Source organism: Ambystoma mexicanum, chromosome 13 (genome assembly GCF_040938575.1).
Source record: "Ambystoma mexicanum isolate Mex_15411 chromosome 13, UKY_AmexF1_1, whole genome shotgun sequence".
In the NCBI taxonomy this organism is placed as follows: Eukaryota; Metazoa; Chordata; class Amphibia; order Caudata; family Ambystomatidae; genus Ambystoma; species Ambystoma mexicanum.
Window position 1 is genome coordinate 736,877,561 of NC_090938.1, and position 21,228 is coordinate 736,898,788.

General features: G+C 42.6%; 1 protein-coding gene across 1 annotated transcript in view; it reads right to left on the minus strand.

Annotated features, from left to right (window-relative positions):
* The window catches only part of LOC138521860 (complement C2-like), a 261,013-nt gene that overhangs the window by 115,060 nt on the left and 124,725 nt on the right, over positions 1 to 21,228 (minus strand). Inside the window, exons 10-12 of the mRNA XM_069635006.1 lie at positions 11,311 to 11,451; positions 11,098 to 11,198; positions 8,835 to 8,937 (exon numbers count right to left, since the gene is read on the minus strand). Of these exons, the coding sequence (XP_069491107.1) occupies positions 8,835 to 8,937; positions 11,098 to 11,198; positions 11,311 to 11,451 (345 nt within the window). The remainder of the gene's footprint in view (positions 1 to 8,834; positions 8,938 to 11,097; positions 11,199 to 11,310; positions 11,452 to 21,228) is intronic.

Below are 21,228 nucleotides of genomic sequence, written 5' to 3' on the forward strand. Positions count from 1 at the left end.
GGTTGATGTAAGTTTACCCATTGATGGCCTCTTTTTCTCCCGGCACATTGGTACCAATTGCTGATTTTGTTGCGTGATTTGGTGCAAGACAGAGTGAGTGCACTGTGGACAGAAGAAGCAGCAAGCTTTCCCACTCCTTGTCCCTACCTCCCTGCCCCCACCTGGCCTGACTGTCGCATGAAGATATATTCTTATTCTTAATAAAGCACTGATACTCTTGCTGATTTGGAGTTCCAACTTCTTGATCATATGAAAATATCCTGGGGGACTCATTGCTGCAAATCTCCCGTGGGTAGAATACCACAGTGAGGAGGCGACGTGGACTTTCCCGCCCGACATCCTCAACCATGGAATCAAGGAATGACGACGACTTCACCATGGCACTTTAAGGCATACAAAGAGGAAATTGTCCAATAAGTACATAAAGGAAGACATAAGACCATGTATTGCATGCACCTCCTCCATTCTTTCTCAAGTCTCCAGGTACCGCACCTGTTCCCCGGTCACAATGGCTAATAACATTGGAGAACTAAATTGAGGCTTTAGATGGAGGGGAATTTTCATTGCAAAGGAAGAAAATCTTGTTTTACAATGGTCTTGGCACAGAGCGACTGAGACTATTCTTACTAGATGTCTCTGAAACAAGGGGTGCGTACATAAGATCTCACACCACGGTTGGAGGAAAGATTGATATAAACATAAACACAGCAGTAACTTCTTCACCAGGCTCTAATCCTTGCATTACTTGGGCGGTAATTGTTGTTTTGGTCCCATGTTCAACCAACCCATCCATGTCCAGTTAATTGTTCACTGCAGAGATGCAAAAAGAACAAGAACGACTTAGGCTTTGCAGCGATCTGACGCTGAAAGAAGCAATCAACATAGCTAAGAGCATTGAACAGTCCTTGCAACAAATGTTGAAAGGTCTAGATTACAAAGAACATACACATGCTGTAGCCTGCAACCACAAAATGCACTACACAGCCACAGACAAAGTGTGATCACCTGAAGAGCCCAGAACAGATGGGCCTAGCAAAGGAGAGATGGCTGCAGAATTTGTTATTTGTTTCACATGTGATGGGGAATGCCAATGGATGGACAGCCATGACCATCCTGCCAGAGGAAAGGTCCACTGTGTTGTATGCAAGAAAAGAGGCCACTTTGCAGCTATAAGGCCACAAGACATATGGTGATAGCAGACAGCATTACCGACACAGACGACCTTGTGGAAGCAACAAACCATTTGTTTATTCAAATGTCTAGCACGTCTGACAAAATGAAGAGGAAGAAACCATTTAGTGTTATGCAACTGGATGGCATGAATGCAGCCCTCATTAGGGATTCAGACTCAGGCTACACAGTCATATTGCAGCAGTTTACAAGAAACCTTTGGAGGCTATCACACTCTTAAGGATAGGAAATACACCGTCCTTGTGTATTTCAGTCCAAAGAAGGTATGCAGTAGAAAAACAATATGTGGCAAAGATTGGTCTGTCTATTTTCTTTATTATGTTTATTTTTATAGTGCACAATTTCGTTTACAATAGCAAGCTTTTATCACACTTTCTTTTCCTTTTCTTGTCTTTGTCTTTTCTTAAAACTAACGTTTTCCATTGTCTCCATCTTCCTCCTTCTTCTAACAGATTTACTTGTTATCAATTTCTGGTTCTAGATCTTTTTCTTTCAATATTTTCTCTAAAAAGTTTATTCCCGCACAGGTAAATCTATGGTTGTTTCCTTGGATAAAATAATCCCATCGTTCTTCATCACTTCGATGTACCAGTGATGTCATACGGCCTCTCAACATTTGATTTCTCTCTTTTGTTATTGCTATGCAATTCACTAGGAGATGAAATGGTGTTTCCTGCTGTTTTTTTTCTAAGCAGAATCTGCAAATTCCTTTGTTGATCCCTCTTCTTCCTGTTCTATTTTTGTATTCGTTAGTCGGACAAACTCCTAAACAAATTTTCATAAGTTTGCCTCTATGGGTACTCGAGGGGAATTTTTGCAGGTATTCAGGTAATACATTTCTTTTCCAATGTTCATTTGCCATATTTCCTATGTTTTCCAGTTTCAGTTTAAGTTCTCTTGTTAAAATCCAGTCTTTTCTTAAAAGTTGTTCCTTTACACCATTGGGGTTTGTTACCAACTCGTCCTCTGAGGATTCCAATTCTCTAAGTATCCGACACCATTTGCTTTTCCAATGGTTTAGGTAGGTGGAACTTTTAGCCTGGGCTTTCTTTGCCAGTATTTTATATCCCTCTGCCGGGTTTTCTTCACTGAATTTGCTCATTAGTCCCAACGGTTTCCATTTCATTGTTGCTTCTAGGGACTCTAGTCCGAGCTCTGATCTAATTGCTACTATTGGTGTGTTTCTTGGTAGTTTTAGTATAGGTTTCCAGAAACCACTTTCCAACTTGGGCCGGATTGTATGAGATAAGTTCACTCCTGCATGTTAGTGAGGGGATCACTTTCTGTACGTAAAACATTCGTACTGGAATCAGGGAGAATTTTCCAAATCTTCCACTTATTACTCTTCCTTGCGAACTTAAGTTCTTAACTTTTGCGAAAAATATGTCTTCCCAGTTTTTTTTCATTCTTGAGATGTTAAATCCCACTCCTAAGTATCTGATCTCTGACACTGATTTCAGGTATTCTCCTCCGATTTCCCATTTGAATTTTTTCGTTGATAATTTATTACTTCCAGCCACTGTCAGGATCTTTGATTTTTCCACGTTTATCACCAAGTCATTTGTTTTCATGTATTTCTGCAGGTTTGTTAGAAGCCGCTGTAGACCAATTCTTGTTCGTCCATTAGCACTATGTCGACTGCGTAACAAATGAGTGCAACTTCCTGATCGTTTAATTTTGGTGCGAAGTGCCTTATGTTTGTTGTTATATCTGGTAAGTCCGCAATATACAATTTAAATAGGGTAGCTGCGAGAGGACAGCCTTGTTTTATGCCCTTTTTGATTTCAACTTTAGCTGTCAATTCACCTTCTTCGCCTAAACAAATTTGTGTTGACGTGTTTTGATGTAATGCCCTTATTGGGTTCAATAGATCTTCTGGACATTTCCACTTTTTTAGTTTTTCCCACAGCTTCCTCCTGTTTACAGTGTCAAACGCTTGACTTAAATCAATAAATGCAAGGTGCAGTTCCCTTTTAAACTCCAACCATTTGTTTTTAGCAGTGTCAAAATAAAAAGGTTTAGGTCCGTGCTGGTTCTCTTCGTGAACCCCGATTGTCGGGGGTCTATGATGCTGTTCTTTCCTGCCCATCTTGTTAGGTTCTTCTGAAGGTCTGCCGTAAATAACTTTCCGGTTGTTGCTAATAGAGATATTGGCCGATAATGATTGGGCTTGTCTCGTTGTCCTTTAATATAGATCGGTACCATTATGCTCTTATTTCAGATTTCAGGAATTTTCCTTTGTATTTCGATAATTTTGAACAGTTTGTTTATTATTATCGCCCATGATCTTGGGCCCTTTTTGAAGTGGATGTTCGATAGGCCATCTGGCCCTGCTGCGGATGAATCTTTCAGTTTCCTGATTGCACTTTCTATTTCCTCTTCATCCATCATTACCTTCCATGCGTGCTGGGTGACCGCTTCTGTTACTTATAAATCCTCGTTATGCGCTGTAAATACTTGGGTGTAGTGCTTTATCCACTCTTGTTCAGAGACACCACCGATTAACCTCTTTTGCTGGTTTAATGTGCAGTTATTAATTAGGTCCCAAGTTTCTCTTGTGTTTGTATTCCACAATGTCTTTAACATTGCCTCCCCTTGTTCTTGTACTCTTCTATGTCTGAATTCGACTAGCCAGTTTTTATACTGTCTTTGACTTTTATTTATTTCCCTTTGTTTTTCTTCATTTGTGACCTTTTTATTTTTCTTGATTTCTCTTCTTTCCTTTCTTAGTTGTTTTCTTCTTTTCACCAGTTGACTGCTGTAAGTATGAATGGGAATTATGGCATCCTGTTTTAAACCAGTCTTCTTTACCACATACATCTCCAGCAATGTTTCATAGTTTAGTTGCTCATTAATTTATTACCCTTCTCGTTGAGTTGACCTTTTAATGTCAATATGTCCTTCTTTGTCAGCCGTATCCGGTTGGTGGTCGGATTCAATTCCAATTTATTTGTATTACCTTTCCCTTGTGTTACAGTTTTTTTCCTCTCTCCACAATGTCATTTTTAATAGATTATGGTCACTGTCGTCCTGTTCCAAAACTTTAAAGCTTTTTGTTTCACGTTATACTGCCGAGGATACCCAGATATAGTCTATTGTCGATTTCACTTGACCGTTTGACCACGTGTTTGCTCTGGGTATATCACCCATCGTTTGGCTGTTTAGCATGTGTAGGTTATGTACATTTGCCATTTGCACCCATCTTGCTGCATTTGATGTTCCCATACTTAGTTGCTCCAGGCATATCGTGCCATTTGAGTTCAAGCATCTTATGTTAAGATCCCCACATATAAGTATCCTGGTTTGCGGGTTGTCTTCCAACCTGGATACTATTATTTCTGTTATTGCTTCTAAGAAGACATCAGTTGTTATTCCTACTGTCTATTTTAGGCTAGCAAGATCAAGATTCCCTTATCATAAATCTAAACCCATGCAAAAATGGTCCTGTGATGGCAGTACTCCAACTCTCTAGTGAAGAGCGAATAACCTTGTTAAAAATTCAAAGTGCAAACATGGTTTGCATAAACCCTTATACACTGATAAAATATGTCTATACATATGGACATTAAGATGTTACAATAAACAACTAAACAGAATTTCAATTCCCTGAATGAAATAAAATAACAGCGAAAAAGAAAGCTATCCATTGTTAAATGCCTCGTCCCCTACATATATTATTTAGCCCTTCAATAATAAGCCTGTGTATTTGGTGTCCCACTGATGGACATCAGAATTGCTGCGATATTCAATGTAAATTGGAAGCCGTTCATGCAGCGAGCTGAGAATTTTTTATACCGGAGGGACTCAAAATTAAAGGCAAATGTACCAAATATCCCTACACTCTATTATTTTTTGAATTTTTCGAATACCTGATCTTTTCTGCATAAATGTCATAAGCGTTGGCATTTAGAATCTTGCGCCTATGACTTAAAACATTTCCAGGAGGTTCAGTCTGAACTTGATTAAAAGATAAACCGACTCTGTCAAGGAAATCTCTAATGTACGGTTGAATTAACCTATATTTTGGCAGTAATCTACAAAATTGTTTTGAAAGTTGGAGGGCCTCCAGATGTTTTTATATTTGAATATCAATCCAATAGTTTTGCTTTATGTGTCAGTTCCTTTATCTGTACGTGAATCGGATCTGTGTCATTACATTTGATATGTTTTTCTTTAACAAACATTTATTAACATTTTGAAAACGCCTTAGTTCAGGATTACCACCGGAGAATAAAGCTTCTTTAAACATGTCAACGATAGCAGCTTCCTCTAAACACATACTTTTAAATAGAAGACGCCTCTCCTTATATTTGCATCTGTGATCAAGGATGTCAAGCCCAGTTTACACCTTACAAGAGCCATCAGGATACCACCCATGTCCCAGAGGCTCAGCCTCAAAACATTTCCTTCCAAAAGGTTCATAACTGAGACAAAATCAATATAGGATTGTTGATACAAACTTTAATTCATAGAGTGACAAAATTATCTCTAAAGAGAAGCCACCATATTTCCTGCCTGAACCCATAAAAACATCTGCAAGTGCCACTGCGTGCTTCACTATCTGTTGCGTAATCAATCTATCAAGGCTCTATCGTTCAAGTCTAACGCTAAATATTTAAATCTAATAATGCCTGCCAATGGGAAATTTTCCAGCATCCATTTATAATGGCGTTTAGGTCTCTAGGCGCGCACCTCCATGATTTCAATTGCTGATGGATTCATCTTCAGATGATTAATCCCCTGTGAAATCAGAGACAGCATTGAGTGCAGTGTGGAAGCCGTAAGACCAAAAGGGATGAGTTTGTCGGCATACACTGTCCAGGCAATATGAACTTTAACAAGTTTAGGTGAAAATAGCTTAGCATTATTTAAATACTGCTTAAGGTCAGCTATGCAGACGTTAAATAAAAAAGCGGGGCCACAATACAACTTTGTTTAAGACCTCGACTTGTTATAATTGAATCGTTAGAGCAATTGAATTAATTCAAGGGAATTTTAACAGATATCGTTTCATGCAGCCTCATGAAATATTTGACCCAAAGATGATTCAAAAGGCCCTTCTGGAGCTTTTGCCGTACACATTCATGGCAGACAGTGTTTAATGCTGATGAAAAATCAATAAAGGCAGCAAAAATGGGTGGATGAATTTTTGAACAAGCAGATTTAATCAATTTGTTGAGCAACAGAAGATTATGAAGGGTTGAACAGTTTGCCCTGAAGCCTACTTGTTCTTTACATAGAATTTTTCCATATGCCCATGTTTTTTAACTTTTCAAAATTAAAACAGCAAAAAGATTTCTAACAGCTTCTAAAAGCGCTATTAATCGACATGAGTGGGGATCAGGGAGTTGCCTTTTTTATATATATATCGGAATTATTAATGTACTTGCCACTAGCCCGCTATTTCACTAGATCTTATAATAACATAAAAAAAGTGGACACAAAGCATAGCCCAAAAATCTGGTTGATCTTTAATTGCTATGTTGGCCAACCCATCCATTCCTGGTGCCTGAGAGCTATCTATTCACTTTCAATGTTGCTTCCATTACCTCTTCTTTCTTAAAAAGAGTATCGAGCCAGCTCATGCCGCTATGATACGCCTCCAGCTCTACTCTTTTGCAGCACGCTACCTGGAAAGAGTTCAGAATATGAGATTACCACTTATCCTCATTTGTTGGGATGAGTTGCCAAGTACCAAAATAAACATTGCTGCTCTTTATTAGAAAACAGACTCCCTGGCTGTACTTACTTGCAACTAAGGTCAATATGCGTTCCCAGTTTTTTTTGTACCCTCATGGTTTTGTGATGCTGGAAATTCCAATCGAATTGCATTTATTTATTGCTTTTGTCCTACCAATAGTTTGGTTGCTTCTGTATAACTGTTTCCTTTTTTGAGCTTTTAAAGCTAAATGCAGTCATTCAGGTTTTTAAAGAGTATGCATATTTCTGAATACCTCTCCCTCCGATCTTAGCCCAACCTAAATTATGGGCATAATCAGAGATTTTCTCTATATCATTTCAGAAGGCTTTGCGATTCTTGTCGGACCAAGTCACTCTATGCGGCTGTGGGTTGAGGTTTAGAATGACACGCTGAGATTAAATTGTGTTTCGAGACATTAGGAGTTCCATTTTCAATAATAAAAATGCACAGTCACTAGAATCATTTCTAACCAGATGTAAAGATTGAAAGCGCTCAAAATCCCTGGCCGTCCTAACAAAATAATCAGTGTTGGGCTTAGATAACTGATCATATTTGTATTTGTATTTATTGATTTATAAAGCGCTTTACACCAAATCTCGAGTAATTATCCGGAATATAATTCCTTACACTTCCGTTAAGCATAATCATCCCCCAGTCGCTAAACGGATCAGCACAGATGCTCCCTTGTCGATTACATTTTTTCTGCAACAATTTATCATCAGGAATTTAATTTAAAAAGGGCTCTTTAAAGTCATTAGTGGTGCATTTCTCTGGGAATCTGCCATTAATAATCACCCACACAAAAAGTGAATGAATCAGGAGCATAAGAGACCCACTTTTCTACTACTAGGTTTAAAATATTGGCTACTCTTAAGCATTTTTGTGGTTTTTGCAGAGCCTACATATGGATTAATAAACCTTTATTCACTAGATTAAATTAAGATTTAAGATGAAAAACGATTGCCTGAACAAACTGTCCCTTCCGTTTTGCCATAAAATCCTCAGATGAAAGGGAGTTGCTAACATCCAAAGTCAGACGCACCCTAGGTCTTCCTATGCACCTTATGGTTGTCTATATACAAAGCAGATGTTAGCAGACACATCACCACAGCTCGACAGGAGTCCAGTACAGGATGAAACCACAGCTGCCGAATAAGATCAGAGGGCAATGGGAGGTAGAGAAGAAGAAATACAAGAAGAGGCCATTGAAGGTTTCCCATCACGAGAGCAGAGAACACTACACTCCGGCTGAAGGACTCCTAGCTTTGTTTTCCTTCTCACCACAAAAGGTGCTGTGCTATGCTCCTGACAGTTTTAGGAGCATGCACAGACTTTCCATGAGTGCACGGCAGACACTTCCCTTCCACCTTACCAGCAGCGGTACAAGGGATTATGGGCACTTCGGCTTTGGCTTCCCCCCTCCCTGATCCCTGGTGGGATCTTTTCATACATTTTTAAAACTAAAGGCTAGCTTTACAAAAAAAGGTGTTCTGTAGGGAAGTAGGTCTGCTTCTCAACCAAAAACTGGTCGAATGCATTTTGTTTGATTTTTTATTTTTGTTCCAATTTCACCCCAAAAAACAGATGGTGGGTGTAGGTTTGGTAACAATGGTAGTGGGTAGGAGTGTTGTTCGGACTGCTGGGGGTCTTTCCCCACTTGATATCTGAACGAAATTCTACCCAAAAAATTTGACCTAAATCAATTCGACCAAAACAATGAGCATTAGACATACATCGAAAAGTAGATGACAAAGGATGGAATGGATGATGTTGGGGCTTATAAAGGCAGGGGCTTCCACTAGGGCAATTGCTCGGGTAATGCCCAATTAATGATGCCCCAGTCATCTGGTTTAAGGGGCTGGCATGTGTGAAACAAAGACAGCATGGAAAAAAGACTGCATTAGAGAGATTATGCACTATTCCCAGAGTTACTGGCTTATACCTATTACAGCTTTGGCCTGGTCTGCGCCACCATGGAAGCAGTGAGCAGCCGTCAACACCCAGTTTTTTGCCACCAATGATCCACGGCAGATCGGATCCTTCAACTGCAACAACAAAGTAAGACAGACATATTAGTACTCGCTTTATCAGTATTGTACTTTTGTCTGTGAATATTCTCTCATTTCCTACATTAAATCAAGGATCAGAAGACTAGAGTTATTGTGCTGCTCCTGAGTGTAGGACAGCATTCCCCAGTGAGACGAAGAAACTCCGGGAGATGAAGGAGCTACGGTCGTACACACAGTGCGCAGCAAATCTAACTTCAACATGACACTCAAGCCATGTAACCTTTTCTATCAAGTATAACAAAGCCCCTGACACATGGTGTGTTTGAGGATGTTCCAGAGGATTACAAATGTAGTTCTTTAAAAATAAAGAGACAGCTTTCTCATCCACTTTTCAAAGTGGATGAATGGGCGCCCACCTCAGAAGTATGCCAATGATCAGCACCTGAAGTGTTGTACATTCCAAAAAGTAAACAAGGTCACTTATTAATCACAGTGCAGAATTATGACCACATAATCAGAAGTGTGATTAAGACTCATATGTTTAGACATCTGAAAAGTGACCAACACAGGTGCAGTGTAACATTTGTTTGTTGTCTTGGAGAAGACGTAGCGGCCACTAATTTTGATTCTCTGTAGGTCTTACAGCAGTAGCTACAGTAAGTCCACAGGACTCCTTAGGAGAGGTACTGAAATAGGTTCCATAAAAGGTTTCACAAAGGGTCCAGCAACTGGAGCTGCAATAGACACTACACTAAACCCTATAATCAGTGCTACAAAAGATCTGATACCAGATTCCCAAATGTTCCTAAAATCCTACAGCATGCCATTCAACTGGCCCTACACTAGGAGCTACAACCGGAGCTACAATGGTTCCTGCACAATGCCCTACAATAGATCCTACAATTGGTGCTACAACGGCATTACAAAACATGACACATTAGGTCCTACAACAACTGTTATATCAAATGGTAAACTAGGCACCACAATGTGCACTACATCAGGTCTTTCACCAGATGCTACTATAGGTCCTACAACGGTTGATCTGCACTGCAAAAGGTGCCACAATAGGCTCTACAACACGTTCTACAGTAAGTTCTACAACAGGTCCAGCAAAGGGACCTACAACAGGACAAAGAAAATGTACTATAAGAGGTCATATAACAAGTCATACATTAGGGCCTACAAAACATGCTACTATAAATGCTACAATATGTATTATGAAGGGCCCTACGAAAGGTACAATTAACTGGAGTCAGAAGAGGTGCTGCAATAGATGCTATGAGAGGTCCTACAACACGTCTTATGATAGGTCCTACAACAAGAACCTCCAACAGGCCCTACACCAGGCCTTAGAACAGATCCTACAGACATTATTCCCACAACAGGTCATGTCATAATAGCTAAACAGCTGCTGTAAAAGGTCCTGTAATGGGCCCTACGCTGAAGATTTAACAACAAGCTCTGCAATAGTAGATAAAAAAAATGTTATACTATGTACTGCAACAAGCTCTTCAAGAGACAATACATTAGGCACCACAATACATGCATCAGTACATGGTATAAAAGGTACTACAATACGTCCAGCAACAGGATCCACAGTTGGATGCAGAAGGTTTGCTATGATAGGTCTTACAAAAAGGCCTTCAAATAGTTCAATGCAGAAGGATCTACAATAGGTACTAAAAAAGGTCCAACAGGTGGCATTACAATCAATTCTACAATCAGTATTACAACAGGCTCTATAAAAGGCTCTGCCTTGGGTTCCACTATACCTCTTAACACTAGGTTGGGAATAGGGCAGCATCAGAAGACGTTGGGTTCTTCTGTATTTTTCGAGTAGTTGGAGACTGGAAGGGGATCGGCCTTATCTAGTGCTGGTGGATACCCATGTTCTATTTTCACCCCAACCTACGGTACATCTCGGAATCCGCAATTACTCCCCTCCCAGTGCTTCACTCTCTTAGAGCATAGATTTTGTTCATGTGTGTGGCTGAAACCCTTTTTTGAGGAGGGTTCATTAAATGTATTACAAGCCTTAGTGGTGCAGCAAAAAAACATATTAACACAAGAAAAGAATCCTATTCTCATACATTTTACTTTAAGGCAATAATGAGTTTGCTATCATATGCATGGTTACCAAATTTGGCACTTCATCTGTATACTAAAGATGAATTAAACTTGATGAGAGATATGTACCTGGATGAGAGCGTGCCAGGGGACTCTCTGCTGCAAAGACTCGGGGTCTGTATTCTCACTGGTGCTGCTCAGGCCGCACATGTCCCCGGTGTTGTTCAAGTCTAACCAAAAATGAGGGGGGGGGGAAGCAAGCAAGTCAATTGATGGGTATAGCAGAGGGGGTCTGGGGATGGTACATGGGGCATGCTTTCCTGTGACCCCTTATCACCCTACCTAGCATGCTGTCAAAGGCGTCCTTCAGGTCTTCCGCTGACTTCATCACAAAGACATGCTGCTCGTCTTTCTTCTTGGAGGCAATCTCACTTAGCTCCGCTTTGTCCACTTCAAGGGCCCCGATGCCGAAGGCGTATACATCTAGGGAAAGAGAGAGGAAGCGCGTCTATCAGTGAATGAGCCGTGTGGGCTTACTGCTCCCGTTCTTCCTTTGAGGGGTCCCTCCCTGTCATGTGCTTCTTTGTCCACTTTCTTTCTTGCCCTCATGTATTACCGTTCTCCCTTGATGCCATCTTTCTCTAGCACAATCTCTCTTCCTGCTTTGCCCTGTTTTTCCCTGTATTCCGCCCGTTGTAGCCCACTCGCATCATTTCTTCTAGAATCCTCTCTCTAGTGCTGTCACTTTTACTATTAAACTGTGCCCATCTTCTTCCATTCTTCCCTCTAGCTCCATTTTTAGCTCACCCTAATCAATCAAGCAATATATATGGAGTACATCATACATCATCCTTATACATTAGATAACATGCCTTAAGGGAAGCTTCATTTGTTTTGGTTTCTCTAGCTCCTTTAGTGATCCACACCAAAGTGGCTTACAATAAATTAATGAGATTGCACAATTTATAGATATGATGACACAATTTAACAGAAAAGAAAGAAAATAGAAAAAAAGGAAACAAGAGAGACCAAAAAGAAAGAAATGCAATGATAAAACAGATAACAGAATATATGAAGTCCAGCAACAATGCAACTATTGCAAGACAAAAATCCAACCAAACACCTCAAGCATCAAAAATAGCAAGAGTGGGAGGTAAAGGCAAAAAAATACGGAGTCATGGTCCCCTTTATAACGTTACCACACTAAAGAGCTGCAGCAGTCCTCACAATTTGTAAGTCTGAAATACCCAGGAATGAATTCACTTCATTCCACAGTTCTTCCATATCGACAGGGCCCATCTCATGCCTGGACAGAAGGGCTTCTCAATCTACTCGCCCATTCAGCCAGGGCCATCACCCAAGGGCTCCCCACGTTCTTCAGGTGTTCAACCAGCTCCCGCAGTGTGCGTCAAATCCCTGCCGGCTCCCTGTAACTCTAACCACTGATGTGATTGTATCACCCCTACCTCCAGAGCCTTGCCTCCACCTCCAGGGTAGAGTCCATTACACACCCCAACGGGGGCTGTGGTAAGTGTAGGGGTAGGGAAAACAATGTGCCTGTCACTGTGCAGCAGAGATGAGAGCAGGCAACAACCCCTGCAGTAGGTGGCTGCTCACAATTGCCAACACAGGAAAGGTTTACCAGTGTCACATACATCTATATAGATAGTCCATTGCTCACACATCTATTAACCTTTGGTGTGCATTAAAAAGGCATGTACCAGATTAGGAGAGGTCCTCCGGCAGATAATAAATAGTGATCAGATAGGTTTCATCAGACACAGGGGTGCTCATGACAATATTCGGCGTGTGGTCGACCTAATAGCCCTGGCCCTATGAATCCCGGGGGGACTGTGCCTTCTCTCTCTGGACACCCATCAGGCTTTCGACAGTATGGCATTGGACTTTCTAAAGGCTCTCTTACCTGAATTTGGATTTCGCCCATCCTTCGCTCAGCTGATTTTGGCAAATTTTCAAATTCAATCTGCCAGTATTAAAGTCAACACTCTTAGGTCTTCACCCCTTCTCCTGGATAGGGGTATGAGATAAGGCTGCCCTTTATGCCCATTGGTTTTTACATTAGCGATGGAACATCTAGCACAAATGATACGTGGCAATCCCTGCATTCTGGGTCCAACTTATGGGGGGAATACACATAAGGTGGCACTATACGCCGATGATATTATTTGCTTTCCTCAAAATCCCCTGTCTTCACTCCCAGTACTCCTTGAGCAGCTGGAGGAATTTGCCCTGATATCAGGCTTCCGTATTAATCATCGGAAATCGGTGGGGCTGGTGATTCAGGAGCCTCCTGAAGTCTGTCAAGCTTTGCAAACCTCTTTTCCTTTCAAGTCGGCGGATCGGGAAATCACATATTTGGGGGTCTGCATCTCTAGTACCTATGGTTCACTCTTAGGGGCCAACACTCCCGCATTATTTAAAGAGACCAAAGAGATGCTTCAATGTTGTGAAACGCAGGAGATCTCGTGGATGGGGCGAATCAGTGCAGTAAAGATGTCGATAGTTCAGAGACTCCTATACATCTTCCAGGCCCTGCCACTCATGATCCCAGAGCGAGATTTGATAGAATTACAGAAGGTGGTAGGTCAATTTATCTGGCAAGGAAACCATTCTCGAAATTCCCAGAAAGTGCTCCTTAGATCTTGTGGGCTGGGGAGTGGGGTTTCCATCTATTCAACGTTATTTTCGGTGGCACAGATTGCGCTGATGCTAGACTGGGCATTAGAGGAGAGGTGTCCGGAATGGAAGACGCTTGAACAGGTTGGCTAGTTCACCCTCTGGCTCACCTCCCCTTTCTCCCGAAATCAGCACAGAGAGTCCAGCAGAGCCTATTTTACTCCACCAGCGCTACCTTGGGCCATTGGGACAAAGCTTGCTCGCAACTGGGATTAAAACCTGGTCTGGGTCCTTTATCCCTGGTACTATATAATCCAGAGTTCACTCTGGGCTTAGAAGGGAGGACATTTGCACAATGAGAGTCACTCGGGGGCTTACGGCAGAGAGACCTATATAAGGAGGGAACACCTCTTACATTTACGGAATGTAAGGAGACGTTTAACTTATTGGAAGCAGAGTGTTTTAGGTACTGTCAACTCAGGTTAAACAGGCAGGTAGTAGACTACCTATGGGAAAAGAGCTTAAGGTTCTAGAGGGCCAAGAGACACGCAAGATTTCCATGTTACCATTTCCAAGAAATGGCCTCCAGTGTAGATAAATTACCATGTATGGTACTCTGGGAAAGGGAATTGGGGATTGGTATTTCAGAGAAATCTTGGAGGAAGATCGGGTCTGGAACTCATAGGAGTTCCCGCTGCACAGCAATTAAAGAGGGTGCTATTAAATTATGCTTCCGTGGTACATGACTCCTCAAAGATTGCATGCGATTTGTCCTGCTTGGATTGCTGTTGGCACGAGTGTGGGCATTTGGGTGATCTGGCACACATGTGGTGGCACTGTGCAATCATGCAAACGTATTGGCAGGAGATTTGCTCAAGAATAAAGGACATTACAGGTAGCTTGCTTCCTATGTGCCCGCTGACCCTGGTTTTGGGGGATGTCCTCGAGGATGGTTCCTTTCTGCTAACTGGGGCCAGAGCGGAGTTGGTATTGCATTAATTAATTGCTACACGGATAAATTGTGCACGCTTCTAGAAGACTCCGGAAGGCTCTCGTTTGTCATGCTGGTGGCTACATCTCAGACTGAATGTCAAGATTCTCCCGTACATGGGCTATTTTGGATTTTGTTCAAGGGAAGGAACATATATTTTTCAGGCCACAGGTCTTGAAACACCTGTTTCAAAATTAATGTTGTTACAAGAAACTGCCTGGGGGATTGATGGCGAGCGTAAGATATCTGGAGAGGGATTGGCGAAGGTGTACAATAATGCCAAGATGTGCCAATGTTTTGAGAACCCAGAAGATAAGGGTGTACTCATGTGACCTTATTTATGTTATTTCTTTGATTTTAGTTATTCTTCTTAATTTGGGGGGTTATTGAGGGTTATATAAACAATACATCTTTTTAATTCTGAGAAATGGGTAATAAAGAAACATCGTCATTATTATCATCACTATACACAACACACTTTAAATGCAATAAACCATCAATGGAAAAGTTGAATCATTGTCATTTGCCTCTACTTCAAATCAAGAATAAGAGCCTGATTCACAAAGCGTTTTAGAATGGCGCAATCCCATTAGAAAACGCTTCATGAATCAGTCTCTAAGACTGATCCACCTTCTCTAAGAAATCAGTCTCCTAAGAAACCAACTAACTGCCTTACCAGGTCATGATAAGCAACCTCACAGAATATGCTAGGCAATCTAGCACCTGCCTCACCAAATCATGACAGGCTGCCTCGATCAATAATCAATACCTCGATACCTTTCTCAATGTGAAATCAAATGCCAGGTAAAAGAGTCCGCTTATACTCACTAATGTAGAAGGTAGGGAGTGGAAGAGGACTGGAAAAAACTGGATGCCTGGAAAAAATCCACAATTCAAAATAAAAAATAAAAAATGGAAAAAGGAGAAATTGGAACAAATCCAAAAATAAACGTATTAATGCACCATGTGCTTTTCATCAAAAATACATTAAATGAGGATAGAATGCTTCAAAAAGAACGAAATGTCCATTGGACTCAACGGTGCTTAGCACATAACCAATCCAGAATTAGGTGTCTTTTCTTCGGCTATGAGCTGGATAAGGGGTCTTGGGAAAAAGTACCATTCTTTCCACAAGCAGCTTAAAGGAAATGTGAGTTCTTCTTAAAATAAATCAAAATAGCCACAACCCAGTAATGGGCTTCAAAAAATCAAAAAATAGTTTCAGCCCCCCTTCCATCTGTGAATCCTGGTGGCTTTAAATCTGCGTCTGCCCTGTCTTCTGCCAGCTCTGTCACCCAAAACAGCAGTCCTCAGGGGTTGAACTCACCCTGTTATATACCCCCTGGACTCCCTATTTTCAAGCCTTTCCACCCCTACGCTCCCTACCCTTCAGTGGCAATTAGGAATTTCGCCTACAATGGATCCTTAGCTGATTGCATTGTGCATGTGTGCAACTTGGCAAAAGACATGGGGCTGCAATTACAAGTTGGGTGGTATCCCAGCAGTAAATCCACTGGAATAGCACCAAACTGAATTACCGTTACCACCCCTTGGTCTGACAGAATTACCGCCGGATTACAAGTGATGGTGGCTGTGTAATTCCCCATTAGCTTTTAGTCCATTGGACTCAATGGGGCTTTTTAGGTGGAATTCTGCTGATTCTGCCGATTTTTCAGCCGTGAGTGGTAGAATTTACCTCCAGATTTTTCCCCTCCAGGCCCTACCTTATCATTTGGTGTAGTGGTAAAATTGTCTGTAACTTACCGCCATACTCGTAATGAGGCCCATGGCTTTTGTCCTTCAGTGGCAACTAGGAATGTTGCCAATAATATATTTCTAGCTAACATTACTGTATTTGGGCTCAGTCTGTCCTTCAATGGCATTTAGGAATTTTGCCAAAGATTGTGTTTTTAGCTGCCTATCTATACCAGTTCACTTGAGCAGCCAAGGATAATTCTCTGCCCTTCAATTGCATTTAGGGATTTTGCCCCAAAATGTATTTTGAGCTGTCTCTCTATACCAGTGCACTTGACAAGCCAAGGATAATTCTATGCCCTTCAATGGCACTTTAGGAAATGTTCAGGAACTTGCCAGTGAAAAGTTTCCTATTTAATACTACATTGTAGAACTACAGAAGTACTGGAATCCGTAGTTCAGTGTTTGCTTAATCTATATTTTGTAACTTGCAAGTAAATTGGCTTCCATCCTGGAATGGTCAATGCAGAATACACTGTACCCAGATCAAGGTCGCTGGCGCACTGTTTGGATGATAAAATTCTAACATACTGCATCGCACGCGTGTTTTGCATGGAAAAGCAAATCTGTCGGACTGCATTTAAATGTGATTCTATCGTACTGAACAAGTTACTTACCAACTGGTAACGTTCTTTCGATTGGATGTTCCTCCAACGTATTCCGCATCTTAGATGTATTCCATCCAGTTTTGCTGCTCTTCGGAAATTTTTTCGGCAGAGGGCGCCATGCGTCAATGTCGTCGAGTCGATGGTCCCTCGAAGGCCTCCGTCGAGGGTGACGTCATCGGGTGTATAAGTAGCACGTGCGGCGCCCGTTGGCCTCAGTTCTGTTTTTCCCCCTTTTTTGCCTGTGATCTTGTACTATGTAGATTGTGCCGGCAGACAGGTATCCGCCTTGCGAGATTTGAGATGGCAATAACCCGGAAAAATCTACAGAGGGGTAGGTTGGGAGGGCGATGAGGAATACGTTGGAGGAACATACAATAGAAAGAACATTACCAGTTGGTAAGTAACTTGTTCTTCGAGTGGATTGTGTCCTCCAACGTATTCCTCATCTTAGATAGACTCCCAAAGCAGTATTTTGTTACTTTCTCTGGAGGAGGGGTCAGATTCTTTCCCCCATCAATGCCTTTAGATGGCCGAATAAAGCACTGCTTTTCCAAAAGTCAGCTCCCTAGACTGGGAAGCATCCAGGCTATAGAATTTTGAGAAGGTGTGAAGTGAAGACCAAGTTGCTGCTTCGCAAATGGACCTTATTGAGACACCTCTTTGAAGGGCCGTGGAAGAGGCAATGCCTCTGGTGGAATGAACCCTCAACCCTTCTGGTGGGTCTTTTTGTGCTAGTCTGTAGCATTCTGAAATGCAAAGTACGATCCAGCGTGAAATTGTCTGTTTTGTTACCGATTAACCCAGTTTCCTTCCTGTGTAGCCTATAAACAACTGGTTGTCCACTCTAAGCCTAGAAAGTCTAGAGATGTAAAAGCTTAAAGCTCTTTTTGGATCCAGTCTGCGTAATCTTTCTTCCTCCTTAGAAGGATGAGGTGGAGGATAGAATGAGGGTAAAACAATTTTCTGACTTAAATGAACATCAGATATTACTTTTGGTAAAAATGATGGTTTAACCCTCAATGCAACCCTGTCCTTATGGAACACAGTATAGGGTGGCCCAGAAGACAGTGCCTGCAATTCGCTCACTCTTCTTGCCGATGTTAGAGCAACTAAAAAGGCTGTTTTCCATGTTAGCAATCTTAATGGACACGTGTGCATAGGCTCAAAAGGGGCACACATTAAGAATTTTAGGACTAAATTTAGATCCCAAATCGGTGCTTGAAATGGGTGAGGAGGAAACACATTAGTGAGACCTTTTAAGAATTGTGTTATCAAAGGAATTTTGAAGTAGGAGCATTCTTCCGATGAGCGCTTGAAAATGGAAAGCGCTGCAAGGTAACCTTTTATTGTTCCGATATTCATACCTCTATGTGCTGGGGTCAGAAGGAAAGATAGTACTTCCGGAATAGAACATAGAAAAGGATCGACATTCTTTTCCCTGCACCAGTTGCAAAACTTTTTCCAACGGCAACGGTATAGAGATTTTGTTGCTGGCCTTCTTGCCGAAAGCAACACCTCCATAACATCATCTGGAAGGTTCCAATCCCTGTATCTCAGCCTTTCAGATACCAAGCATGAAGTTTGAGTGTTCTGACCCCTGGGTGGAGAACCTGACCTTCCATTTGAGGGAGAAGGTTCTCTCTCTGAGGAAGACATACTGGAGGACAGATGGACATATCTAGAAGGTCTGGATACCACGTTCTACTGGCCCAATCCGGGGCAATTAGGATCATGCGGTTCCCGAAGCGTCTCAGCCTCCTGATGACCTGAGGAATGACGGGAATCGGAGGGAACGCGTACAATAGTGGGAAATTCCAATCCACCACAAACGCGTCCCCCAGGGCTCCTCTCGGGGGAAATTCCCTTGAGCAATACCTTTCGCATTTTCGGTTGGTACTGGTTGCGAATAGGTCTACCTGAGGGGTTCCCCAAAGGGCGAAGATCTCTTGAATGACTTCCTGAGCCAGTTCCCATTTGTGGGACACCGTGCTCTGCCTGCTCAGAGCATCTGCCGTCATATTCTCTTCCCCGGCTAGATGAATTGCCGTTAAAGAGATTCTCTCCTGAATTGCCCAATACCAGAGCTGCATTGCCTCTATGCACCGGGGTAGTGACCCCACACCTCCTCTTTTGTTTAGGTAGTGCATGGCCACTGTGTTGTCCGTCATTATCAGGACATTCTTTCCCCTGACAGATGGCAGGAAGGCCTTCAGCGCTAGTCTGATTGCCCTCAGCTCTAAAAGGTTAATATGTAGTTTGGACTCCGATGGAGACCAACGACCGTTGATTGTCAAATCGTTGGCATGAGCTCCCCACCCCAGGAGTGAGGCATCCGTCACTACTGTGATCTCCGGCCATGGTTGCCAAAAAGGTTCTCCTTTTAGGATGTTCTCTGTACAGATCCACCATAGAAGGTCTTGTCTGACCTTGTTCAGAATCTGAAGAAGATCCGTCATTTGACCCGAGAACTGGGACCACTGAGTCTTTAGGGCCCATTGAAAGGATCTCATCCTCAAGCATGCCTCTGGCACCAGAAAGATGCAGGATGCCATGAGGCCGAGCAACCTTAAAAAATTGTAAGCCTGGAGATTTTGGGAATTTTGGAATTTGGAAACCATCTGAAGAATGTCTTGAGCCCTCGTCTTGGGAGGCGAGCTCTTTCCCAAGGATGTGTCTAGTACAGCTTCTATGTACTGAAGCTGTTGGGAAGGTGTCATTTGAGACTTCTTGAAATTGAGGGAGAAGCCCAGTTTGTGGAGGAAGTGGCAGGTGACTTTCAGATGATCCAGTGCTTGCTCGGCAGAGCGCGCTCTGATCAACCAATCGTCCAGGTAGGGGTAGACATGAATCCCCCCTCTCCTGAGGTGCGCTGCCACCACTACCATTAACTTGGTGAAGACCCTCGGGGCGGAGGTCAACCCGAATGGCAGGACTCGAAACTGATAGTGTGAGTCGCCAACTACGAACCTCAGGTATTTTCTGTGTTTGAGATGAATCGGCACATGAAAATAAGCATCCTGGAGGTCCAATGACACCAACCAGTCCTGGAGTTGAAGGGCCTGAAGGATCTGAGAAAGGGTAACCATCCTGAATTTGTCTTTCCTGAGGAACTTGTTCAAGTTTCTTAAGTCCAAGATGGGTCTCAGTCCTCCGTCCTTTTTGGGGATCAAAAAATACAGGGAGTACCATCCCTTGTTACTCTCCGCTGCAGGTACTGGTTCTATAGCACCTTTCTCCAGCAGGGTTAGAACTTCCTGTTGTAGGAGCGGGTTTGAAAACTTCAACGTGTGTCTCCTTGGTGGATTGCTTTGAGGTTGCTTTAGAAAAGGAAGGCAGTAGCCTGGGGCTATTATTTCTAGAGCCCAAACATCTGAAGTAATGGCTCGCCATTCTTGCAGATGCTGCGACAGCCTGCCTCCTACAGGTGTTTTGTGGTTGAAGTCCTCAAAGTGGTTTTGTGGCGGACGTTGCAGCCGCTGATGGCAACGAGGCTGCAGCTGGAGCTGGCTTAGCACGTTTTCCTCGTCCACCAAGAGTGGCCTTTCTTTGGCCCCTTTGATTGGCCATTCCTCTCGTCTTTCCATATGAGGTGTAATAACAATAGGATCGTCCCCTCTATGATTGCCCTTGCGCACGAAAAGGCTGAGGTTGCCTAATAGCAGCTCCTAAAGATTTGGCCGCTGCTTTTGAGGTCTACAACCTCTCAAGGCTCTCGTCAGCCTTGTTGCCAAAAAGGTGAGACCCGTCAAAAGGCATGTTCAGAAGGCAGACTGTACGTCCGGTGCAAAACCCGACTTCCGTAACCACGCCAACCTGTGCATTACTTTGCTAGTGCCCATGGACCTGCTTACACTATCCGCAGTGTCCAATCCAGATTGAAGGGATTCCTGCATGGCCTCCTTTCCATCTCTAACGATGGCTAGGAAACCTTCCCTTTCTTCCCCTTCTGGTATGTGCTCCGCCGCCATTGCGATGCACTCCCACAGAGTGTACGAAAATGTTGCCAAGGCACATGTAGAGTTGGCAGATTTTAATGCCATGCTCCCTGCTGAAAATACCTTCCGTGCCCAACCATCCACACGCTTATCATCCCTGTCTGGAGGGATAGACGGGTACGCAAGTTTGTTGGCTGTATGACCAGACTCTCAGGAGTTGGATGTTTTGACAGATAGCCGGGGTCGCTACTGGCTGGGTGGTATTTTGATGTGAGGGACTTATTTACCGGAGGAATAGAATCTGGAGTTTCCCAATTCTTGGCCACCCTGTTTT